Here is a 12,243-nt window from a genome sequence, read left to right on the forward strand (position 1 = left end):
GTAGTTACATTGTGTACTAAGACGGACGGAAAATAAAAAGTTGCGATTTTCTAGGCCGATATGGCTAGGAACTATACTCTCATTCCAGCGTAATAATCAAGGAACTTTGCTGCCGTACCGCAATGATATTACGCAGCGCCTCTCACAAATGTCTCCATGGTTGCAAGGCACGCTCCCTGTGCAAGCAGAGGGTCACAGGCGCTGCGTAATATCATTGCGCCGCTGTACCCATGGTACGGCAGCAAAGTTCCTTGATTATTACGCTGGAATGAGAACATAGTTCCTAGCCATATCGGCCTAGAAAATCGCAACTTTTTATTTTCCGTCCGTCTTAGTACACAATGTAACTACAGAAGAGACAAGTTTTGAATAGGAAAAATATCAAAACTCTTTGGTTATTTTTGAGCGAGATGCTAATGGTCTAATCAGATTCAATGAACTATGCTAAGCTATGCTAAAAGTGGTACCACCAGACCCAGAGATCGGCTGAATGGATTCGAAAACGGTAAAATTCAACTGTTTAACTCAGGGGAGTTGGAAAATGAGCCTATTTTCAAAAAAAGAGTGAGTGTTCCTTTAATGAAAAATGTTCATATGCACCTTAATGTACAGGGATCCCACACTTTAGGACCAACTGTTTCCATTCACTATTCAATTACTGCACACAGATAAAAAAAAAAAAAAATGTTATAATGACTATTGAACTCAAAAAGAGTCATTTCTATCTAAAGAAACAACCAAGAAAACTGAGCACTTATATTAATTCCCTTCTAATTTTCTATTCCTTTATATATATATTTTTTTTTTTCAGGCCTGGAAATCACACTTTTAAAATTCCATGTTATTTCCAGGTTTTCCAGGACTGTGGGAACCCTGTATATATTTATATGGCTGATAAGACTAGACTGCAACTGCTTCCTTCACCACTAGGGGATAGTACAAGTACAGAGTAGGATGCGGATCCATCAACTGAATATCCCAAGTCTTTGTGGCTAGAAAAACTACAGATATTTCGAAACTGGGGGAATTTCTAGAACTGAAAGTCATCGCACTGATGCCTCTTAACACCCATAGCTCTAAGTGTGACCAAAAATGGCACTGAATGTGTTTGTAAATATAGATTACAGCTTATCAGCTTATTCCACAGGACCATTCAGTTTTGTTGGGTCTTCAAGACCACAGTGTACCACCACTGCATTGGTGCATCATTGCATTGTTATAGCATTGTTATGTAAAAGCTATTGTTTAACACTGGAAAGAGGAAGACAGCTGGCTTGGAATCGGACTGTAGTGTCATCACCATTCCGAAGGGATCCAACAAGGAAGACTTTCTCTCACTGAGTAACTCACTGAATAGTCCCAAACTTTGAAAACGGAACGTTTTTTTCAGGATTATGAGGGAATGTTCTTAGAGCTCAACATAATCTTGACAACACAAGATTATTTTAGGAAGATCAAGAAAAATGAAGAAAAATCCATCTTATTCACAGAGTTTCTTTAAGGCACTGAAAGCATTTAAAAATATATATACAGCATATTTTCCAATTGCGAATGCGCAGTCTTTGTAATCTGTGGGATACACACAATATTTTGTGTCTAGAAAACATGTAGAAATGGATGAGAGTGTGCCCACAAATTTGAAATGTTTGCGTGTAAATGTCAGATCCAGACAGATGGTTTGCCTTCTCCTGACTTGCTGCTGCTGCTGCTCCCAGCACTCCCAGATTTCCCATGCTTGGACCGTTGTTTTCGCTCCTTCTGTGGTACTGTGGTGATGTTACTCTGAGGCTTCTCGTCGATGTCATTGGTGTCGTTGAGCTCATCGTGGTTATTGCTAGCATTGTGCTGCAAGGTATAGGCTTGAATCGCCGCCTCTAACTGTATCACATCTTTGTTGATGGGCGGCGGCCGCGCCTCACCTGCAGATGGGAAGTTGTCCTCATTGGAGCCGTATTGCTGCTGCTCTTCCTGTGCAATGTTGGCACGGTTCTGCTTGCACGCCATCTTGGCGTTGCTCAGGTCTGTGTACGGCATTGTCTCGGGCTTCACCACGATGTTATACCCTGGTGGTGCAGAAGGGGTGTTCCAGGAAAAGGGATAACCAACATAGTCCGCTTCTCGAGCACCACCCCCAACTCCACCTCCTGGTTCCCCCTCGCTGAGTGAGGGGCCGCCTACTCCGACAGACACGCCCCCCGCCGCAAGCAGGCCAAGCTGGTACTCATCATCAGTGGATGCAGCGTTTCGCTTACGCAGTACATCGCTGATGGTTCCCACTCCGAGATGAATCATTTCCCACAGGTTTAACAGCAGGCAAAGGCAGCTGACGCCGTACATGATTCGGAGAAAGATGGTCTTTTCGGTAGGGCGTGAGATGAAGCAGTCCACATTGTGCGGGCAGGGCTTATCTGAGCACACAAAGATTGGTTCCACACGAAAACCGTACAACAGGTACTGTCCCGCCAGAAAGCCAGCCTCCAGTGCGGAGCGCGTTAGAAGCTGTAACACATACACTCGCATCAGGCCATCATCTCGGATACGACGACGCCCGTCGTGACGCACTTTGGGTTTGGGTCGTGGGGGCACCAACTCCCGACGAGTGTTGTCTATCTCAGGCACTTCGTAAATCATGGGGTCATCCTCACGTTCTTCTTCCCCATCCTCGTGTCCTGGTCGATGCTGCCGTGCCCCAAAGTACATCTTTCTCGGTCTGCGCTGGGTGTATCCGCCCCCTGCCGAGTCACCTGCCGCTGGAGCACCGGCCCCTGTGCCGCCCCGCAAGTCCTCGCTGTGGGAGATCTTATTGGCAGCGTAGCCCATGTAGAGCAGAGAGGGCATGGCGGACAGGATGATCTGGAAAACCCAGAATCGCACGTGCGAGAGTGGTGCGAAGGCATCGTAGCAGACGTTCTCACATCCCGGCTGGCCTGAGTTGCAGACAAACTTGCTTTGCTCATCGTAGTATATGGACTCGCCGCCCACCGCAGTCAGCACGATGCGGAAGACAACTAGCGTAGTGAGCCAGAGTTTCCCCACCGACGTGGAGTGGTGCTGGATCTCCTCCAGCAGACGCGTCAGGAAGCTCCAGCTCATGACGTCTGATGACAACGGGGCAGACAGCGTCCCACACTGCACAGCTCACAGACTCTGTGAACAAACACAGAGAGTTTCAAATATAAGTGCATAATAATGAAAAGTGAATACCTTAAAACAACGTAAAGCATAATATCTTCAGTGCAATATTTGATATGCAGTTATGAAAAAAATATATCATTGTAAGGAGTAGGAGCTGGAGCACTTATGAAAAAGGGCAACTCTCAATATGGCATCTGTAGGATTGGAAGTCCCACCTTTCATTTTAAAAAGCCAGTCCCTTTTTGATTTTTTTTTTTTCACTACAGAAACCAGATCAATTTGAAAAATGCAGTTTTGTTAGCATTATATGAGCTATGTATGTATGATACAACCATTGTCATTTTATTGATGATTTGACGTTACTGAAACATTGTCTTGACAAACAGTGTTTGGGATATTCAAGTATTTCATTACTGAAGTAGATATTTGTATTTGCATTATTAGAAATACTATAAATCAAAGTATAAATCAAAAATATAACTTGAAACAAAAAAATTTAGTCTAAGTTTTGGATAAAGTTTTATGCAAACTTCATTATAATATGCGAAATCAAACAGCACTTATGTCAAGGATGTGGCCATAATTATTTTCATCTTATGGCTGAAAACAAAGAAAAAAAGGCCTTTTTAAAAATTATACTATTTGTCTAAATAAAAATAAAAACTAGAACTCTACTATAGTTTTAAATGCTACAAAATAATTTATATCTCAAAACATTAGTATGTGCATTTTGAAAAATTGGAGATTGCTATATTTAATAGATTATATTTAACAGTGTTATTATAAGTGTATTAACTTCTAGTGAACGTTAAATGAAGGAAAAGGTCATCTAAATGAAAAAAAGAGGAAATTAGCACCATTAGATATCCAATAATTTAATCCAAACTGAAAAAGGGGCCAATAATAACCAATATGGTACCAATATATATTTCATCCATGTATATTGTTCATTGTGTATTCTGCTAGATATATTGCTCGATAAAAGGTCAACCTAGTGTTAATAGACTCAATGAACGGAACTCTCTCTTTCACACACACACATACGCAGACACAATTACCTTGAGCAGTGAGCCTGAACCACACAAATCTTCCCTGAGGGAGAACAGCTGTGGTGAGCGGGTGAGTGTGTGACCTCTCTGGTTTGTCTCTGCATGTTCTTGTTTGGCTTTTTTTTTTTTTTTCTTTTTTTTTTTGTAAATGAATGTTTGGATTTCTCCATCCAATAAAGCATATGAGGTATTGATTGTTATGACCATTTAAGGTCACATCTGAGCAGTCTAACACAAGGGAGACATGTAATATTATAATATCTCATATAATATTTTAGTATAAATCCAGGTATATAGTATGTATGTTTGAGAAAGGGGAGGGGAGGTTAATTTATTTCTTTTCAAGGGTCACTTTGAAAACAGGACCTGACAGGGTCCAACAGGACCAGAGGGTCCAGGGCTTTCCTGTTCCTCCTGCCCAGAAGAGGACCTCAGCAGTGGGTAAGCGCTGATGTGTACTAGCCCTTCACCTTTAATCTGCGTCTCACTGTGCTGGTAGAGGCACTAGGGGTGAAGAACATAGACTTAGAACGTGGCTCGTATGTAGGCACACAAACAATGAACGCACACATACTGAAAACAGAATGGACGCACAGAACACGAGACGGATCCACTGGTTACCCTGTATCATCTGTCCCTGAATGACTGCTTTGCTGTTATGCCCCATCCTCTCACCATCACTCGTTTGTTTCTCTTTCTCTATCACACTCTCTGTCTCTCAAGGTTGAAATAGCACTCACTCCCAAAGGGAATAAAGGACTTTGTTTTGTATCTGTGACAGTTGAGCACAAATGGGCATACGCTCGCTCACACACAGGCTGTGGCCACAGGGAGTCAACTAACAACCATAAAATAATATAAAAATGCTCCTGTGTGGATATTAGACATGCTCACACAAAATAAATTGCGCCTCAGCATTAGTATTGTGTCACGTTAATTATATGTCAAAGGACAAGACATCCCCTGTGGTTTCATGCCAAGTAAAAAACTAATCTGTTTATGCTTTAATAATTTAATAACATTACTTAATGTGAGATAAGAGTTATTTAATGTAAAAAAACAAAACAACAACAACAACAACAACAACAACACAACAACAAAACAATTAACAACATCATAAAGATAATTAAATACAAAACATATTTTTGAGATCCTTTCATAATTTTCCATATACATTAACATTCAAAATTTTGGGTTGGTAAGAAATCAACTCAACTTAATTAACGTTTATTTAACAAGGATGCAAATCAAAATTGGGACAAAGACTTTTGCATCGTTACAATTTCAAATAAATGCTGTCCTTTTGAAGCTTCTATTCATCAAAGAATCATAAAAAAAACTATCATGTCTTCCACAAAAAGCAGCACAACTGTTTTCAACATTGATAATAATAAGAAATGTTTCATCAAATCCTCATATTAGAATGATTTCTGAATGATCATGTGACACTGAAGACTGGAGTAATGATGCTGAAAATTCAGCTTTGATCACAGGAATAAATTACGTTTGAAAATATAAAGTTATTTTAACTGTTTTTGAACTGTTTTTACTGTATTTTTGACCAACTAAATGATCAAATGGTGAGCATATGAGAATTCTTCTAAAAACATCTAAAAAAATACATTACAATAAGGTTCATTTGTTAACATTGATTTATTAACTAACATGTTCATGTTAGTTCACAGTGCATTAACTAATGTTAACAAATACAACTCTTGATTTTAATAATGTATTAGTAAATGTTGAAATTAACATTAACATAGATTAATAAATACAGTAGAAATTATTAGTTATTATTAACTAATGTCGTTAACTAATGTTAACGGTAACACTTTAGTATAGGGAACACATAACTACAACTTTTCCCCCAATAAACTCCTAATTTACTGCTTATTAATAGTTAATAAGTTAGTTGTTAAGTTTAGGTATTGGGTAGTATTAAGAATGTAGAATAAGGTCATGCAGAATAAGACATTAATATGTGCTTTATAAGTACTAGTAAATAGCCAATATTCTAGTAATATGCAAGCTAATAAGCTAGTTAAATATGCAAGCTAATAAACTAGTTAAAAGACCCTAAAATAAAGTGTTACCATGCTAACTAATGAACCTTATTGTAAAGTGTCACCAAAAAACCTTACCGACCAACCCAAAACTTTCGAACAGAAATACGTTTTTCTAAACTGAGAACAAGGCTCATGCAGCAGAACCCAAAACATTTTGTCCTGAATGCATTTAGGCATTCCTGCTATAATTGTTGACCCTATTCACTGATTAAAGCCGGAGTCCCCTGTTACTCTTGAGGGCCTCTATATCCACACACACACACACACACACACTCAGCTCTCATGCCCTGCCCCTTGGCAGGGACAGACAGTGTACAGATTCAGCAAAATGCCCCTGTGCCCATGTCAAAGCCAATCTATACCCTTCATCCATCCATCCACACATTCTCTCTCTCTGTTTGCCATCTCAGACATTTACAGCACTGTGTCCCAACATTTTTTGTCTTATGTACCCCCAGAGCTTCATTACTCTATAATAAACCAGAATGTGCTCCTACTACTGTACCTTATACAGTAATACAGTGGATATCATTCAGCATTTTTTAGTACTATTACAGGAACAGACCATAAAAATAAATGAATGAAAAAAAAGTAGTTTTGTTATTTGTTGACAGTCCTCTAATATATTCTAATTTTAATAAAATTGTTTTATAGGTTTGGCAAAGCAAAATTAATCCCCTACTTGGGATTCACTCATTCACAGTAGAGGGACATAATACAACACATGCCATATCTCGTGAGACACATAAAGCAAAATTCCCATCCTGTTCACAGAAATACTGACTTCAAGTCAAGTCAGGTCAGCAATGACGTATTCGCCTGTTAAGTCACACAAGCACACGCCGTGAAAGTTGTACTCACACATACTCGACATTCTGTCTTTCATGCCTTTCTTTGTCTGCTTTCCCTCTTCTCATTTCTGCATCCATCTCTTTTGAAGAGCAGCCTTGGAGATCAGAGACCACTGACCTTACAGCAACACCAGAGACCTACACACACATACAGTATGGGTGTTCATGAGCATGTGTCGCCATGAAGAATGCGCGAGGGGAAGACTCTCAAAAGTGCACACTAGCCCTTTACCCCAAAAACTGGGTCAGAGAGGGTTGTGGTTTGAGGGGGGAGTGTTATGGTTTTGATGTGGGAGGCTGGGTGGGTTAATATCCCTGACGGCAGGGGAACAGACAATGATGAGGGGAGAACAAGAGAAGAAAGCCAAAATCACGGGTGATGTTCAAGCCTGTAACAAGAGACCAAGATTTCCGCAACCTCCTTCCTCTACAACACACAAACACAAAGATAGGCACACTTGTCACAGATAAGTGAGTAAGCAATATCTTACCCATAACCTTATCGCCAACCCCCTCTACTTCCTCTCTAAAGCCCCTCTCTCTCTCTAGCACTTTCACAACACACTGCTGGAAGGAAGGGAACTTCTTAATGCTTGCTCTTCTATTCATCTGCCCATCTTTGGTCATGGCTTAAATTAGAGCTTCCAGCGATCTCCAGCGCTCACATTCTTATTCCAAACCCTGTTTTCCCCCTCGTTCTTATCTCTCCCCACTCTTTCTTTATGTGTTTCTCTCACAGTAAAGAGTGAGGCGAGATTACAATCGCAGGATTTCACAGCTACTTCCACAGACAGTGAGTGGGAAAAATCTCATTAAAATTCGACACACATTCCCCAAGCGTGATAAGGAAACAATCATTTAATGTGACTACATTAGTTTGTAGAGAGAGAGAGAGAGGCGTTCCTGCATTGGAATGCTCAATGAAAACATTTCCCCAGTAATTATGATTTGTAATGTTAGAAGTTTGTTGTAGATTTTGGCTCGGGAATCAATGTGAAAGACCTCTCAGTTAAGTCAACATGAAATGTGATTAATTCATGACAGAATCTGATAATGGCCTGCACAATGAAGATCTTATATTTTACTCTATCATATAGTCCCTTGTTGCTTATAATTTTTTTGGGTGAATTATCCCTTTAAACCACAACAAGATAAATAACAAGAAGCTCTTAAAAGCTATATGTTAAAAGTTAAAACACTGTGCAAGAATTGTTGTAAACTTTTCAGTGATTTTATGTAATTCATTAAGAATTCAGTTACTGGGACCAAGCGACATGAATAAATTTAAATAAATCAGTTATGATTACCAAGATTGGTTATGGTTCCCAAGATACCCAACCCTAGTAACAGGACAGTGTGAATTTTGTAATAGGGATCCACCAATACAGATAAAAGTATCGATACTGCTCTTGTGTAATCATACTCATTAAAATGTTCTGATACTGATACCACGCAGCATGCACTCACCACATATGCGTCATTTGGATTAAAACTAAATCCTATATGCAAATAAAAATTGTTACTTGATTTATGTATAATGACAAAGTCCCTTTAAGACAAGTCATTTCACTCGGCGGCCATCTTTGAAACGCCTCTTGGGCATCCTGGGCATCATGCAGCTCCTATCTCTTTGAATGGGGAAACATCAAATTCTCCAAAACTGTTCGCCAACCTTACGATTAAATTTCATATTTGAAATCACCAATGAAATCTGACAACAACCGGCTCATAAATTTAGTTTTTAAATGCTCGAATCATGACAAAAAACTATTTTTCAGGCTGGATCAAGCTAATGCGTATGCGCAGACCTAAATATGCGTCTCCTCGAGCGCGCGCGTCTGACTGTTTCTATAGAAACTGGTGATTCTAACGGCCGCTGAAGTGACGCGATGACTTTACCAGTCGGCGATTGGCTCTTATTTAGAAGGCGGGACTTATTCCGCCATATTGCGCGTTACACTTTCTCCCATTCAAAACAATACGAGTGACACGTCTTGTGTTATTCTATAGTCTTTGATAATGAGTAGTTCCCTACATTATTACAGGACGATTACAGGCCAAAAAGTAAACTGTGCGCTAACATCCAAAGTACGTGCCCAGAAAGCCGTGTCTCAGACAGCGATTTGCTGTCTATATTTGCTATATAAACCTGCTGCTGTGTTTTTAATGTTACACACTAAAAAATGCTGGGTTAAAAACAACCCAAGTTGGGTTGAAAATGGACAAACCCAGCAATTGGGTTGTTTTAACCCAGCGGTAGGGTTAAATGTTTGCCCAACCTGCTGAGTAGTTTTATTTAACTCAACTATTGTTTAAAAATTACTGTATTGCTTAATTAAAATTAACCCAAATATGTTGGAAATGAACATTTATTAATGTTCAATGAATAATTCTTAAACAATAAACATTTATTAAATTGCTTATTAATAAATGTATATTAATAAACTGTTAAACTATTAAAGACTATTACATAAAATATTAAAGCTTATTAATAAACATTCACCTTTTGTCTATTATTGTTGCCTCTAATTGCATCTGGTTTTTAATTTCCCAACTATTTTGGGTTCATTTTAAGCTATAGCCATATAGCAATTTTTAAACAATAGTTGGTTTAAATAAAACTACCCAGCAGGTTGGGCAAACATTTAGCCCAACCACTGGGTTAAAACAACCCAATCGCTGAGTTTGTCAATTTTCAACCCAACTTGGGTTGTTTTTAACCCAGCATTTTTTAGAGTGTAATCAAACAACAAAGGACAAAGAAATCACTCACTGCTCTTGACTGAATTACTTTTGTAACTTTAATGAAGATTCATTTGAATTTAATTTGAAAAGTGAAAACTATGCAGTGTTATTTTACATTTGTTTACTTTATTCAAATTCTGTACCTGAAAACTACCGTTATGACCTACCTGGAAACCTGAAAAGCACTGTTTATTTTATTTGTATCTTTGTTCTATTGTATTTATTTGTGCTATTTGTAATTGGATAATGTGTTCTTATTTTATTACTGACAGTTTACTTGTCTTTAATAATGTTTTAAGTTGACATTAATTAGGCTAGTAGTTTTTGTTGTAATAGAGAGTTATGATATATCTAAACATTTGAAACTACTGACACAACCAGGCCAGTTGAAAAAACATCCTATAACACTGAGCCCGGCTGAAGCAGCTCTAAATATGCCCTGTGCTATTAAATGAAAGATAAAATATGATAGAGCAATAGAATGAACATTGAAAGTAAGAGAAGCTTGTACAATACATTTTAACGGGCATAATCAAGCATGAAAATAATTGAAGGAAATATATAGGCTATTTGCTAAACAAATTTAATCAACGATAATGATTCACATTCTTTTGGTTTCTCTATACCTAATTTATTTTAAAGTTACAAATGCAATGAAAATACAGGTATTGGCGAATACAAAAAATGAAAGTATCGGTATCGGCCTCATTCTGGAAAAAGTGGTATCGGTGCATTCCTAATTTTTAGGAGTCTTTTGTTTTATAATGCTACAAATGTATTTCTTCACAATACAAGCATTTGTATGCAGGCAGTTGCCCAGAAATATGTATTATACACGGCATTTTGAGTCAGCTAGTAAATTTAATTGTACAGCATACTATGCACTCAAAGCCTCAATTTTGTGTTTAATCATCCAAAGTGAACCATTAGCCTATGTTATTTTGATAGATGATTACCACTGTGGTTGAATCAGGTTTAGATTAGTCTTGAATATACATGCATGCTTATCAGAGGGAAATACTTTGCATATGATTATGTACGTATAGAGGGGACGTGTACTGGAGTGTAAACATAATGTGTTGGAGCACAGCTTGAGGCATTTGTAAGCGTCATGAATACACAGTTACTCACACATAAACCCTGCTAAATTCATAACTAAGAGAGAGAGAAAAGGTTGTCATACCTCTACCTCCCCAGGCATCCCAGCATCCGCCTGTGTACCTAACACTTTTTAATTAGTGGTGGGAGGGCAGATATTTAATTAGTGTTAAGAAGGTAGACAGCGCTGTGAAGAACAAATTGGGAGGTGTGTAGGATTAAAATGTTTGCTGTTACGATATGAGATAAATACAACATCTAATTTGGGATTATAGCCTATCATGGAATTATTCTGAAGGAAAGTCTTATATACTTCCTACAGAGGCAAAACATGAATAAAAAGTAACAAAACTGTCATTTTAAATCTTAAAGTTATGTCATACCATCTGACCTAAAGAAGGAAACCAAAGAGCATCCATGGACACAGATTATACATGTTTGGGGGAGAAAAATTCCTCAAATGTTGCACAAACAGCAACAAATATTTACCGACATTAGGTGTGGCTGCTTGCTAGCATGGTGTGCTTATTAAGGGACAACTAGCTGGAGTTTATTGCTGGAGCTCATTACCATGCACTACCTATTATGTCTATAATCCCTGATAAAACCCACAGCACACAGCCGTTAATCATATAAACCGTCTTGCAGCTAAATTAGTGGGAGGATGTTAAAACTTTAGAGTCTAATTATAGGCCATCAGTGTATTCAATCACCAAATTAATTTAATGATTAATTTAAGCGTGAATGTTTAGTAACAAAATGCAGAAACACACTACAAACGTTCTCTTTTATACCTGCAAGAGGCGAATGATCTTTCCATTATTTATTTTATATTCCATACTTAAAGGGTTAGTTCACCCAAAAATGAAATTCTGTCATTTATTACTCACCCTCGTGTCGTCCCACACCTGTAAGACCTTCATTAATCTTCAGAACACAAATTAAGATATTTTAGTTGAAATCCGATGGCTCAGTGAGGCCTCCATAGGGAGCAATGGACACTTCCTATCTCAAGATCCATAAAGGTGCTAAAAACATATTTAAATCAGTTCATGTGAGTACAGTGGTTCAATATTAATATTATAAAGCGACGAGAATATTTTTGGAGCGCCAAAAAAAACACAAAATAACGACTTATTTAGTGATGGACGATTTCAAAACACTGCTTCATGAAGCATCGGAGCACAAATGAATCAGCGTATCGAATCATGATTCAGATCGCGTGTCAAACTGCCAACGGCTGAAATCACGTGACTTTGGCACTCCGAACAGCAGATTCGATACACTGATTAATTTGTG

At 38.3% G+C, this 12,243-nt stretch overlaps 1 protein-coding gene across 3 annotated transcripts in view; it reads right to left on the reverse strand.

Annotated features, from left to right (window-relative positions):
- Positions 1–501: 501 nt before the first annotated feature.
- The window catches only part of gjc1 (gap junction protein gamma 1), a 30,295-nt gene continuing 18,553 nt past the window's right edge, over positions 502–12,243 (reverse strand). The window contains exons 2-3 of one of the 3 annotated variants that reach the window (XM_048208994.1): positions 4,194–4,688; positions 502–3,147 (exon numbers count right to left, since the gene is read on the reverse strand). In XM_048208994.1, the coding sequence (XP_048064951.1) occupies positions 1,660–3,093 (1,434 nt within the window). In that variant the 5' untranslated portion in view covers positions 3,094–3,147; positions 4,194–4,688 and the 3' untranslated portion in view covers positions 502–1,659. Of the gene's footprint in view, positions 3,148–4,193; positions 4,689–7,111; positions 8,218–12,243 lie in introns of those variants that run through there. The other 2 variants (XM_048209001.1, XM_048208993.1) reach the window with 2 other exon arrangements.

This window comes from Megalobrama amblycephala, linkage group LG1 (assembly GCF_018812025.1).
Source record: "Megalobrama amblycephala isolate DHTTF-2021 linkage group LG1, ASM1881202v1, whole genome shotgun sequence".
Classification (NCBI taxonomy): domain Eukaryota; kingdom Metazoa; phylum Chordata; class Actinopteri; order Cypriniformes; family Xenocyprididae; genus Megalobrama; species Megalobrama amblycephala.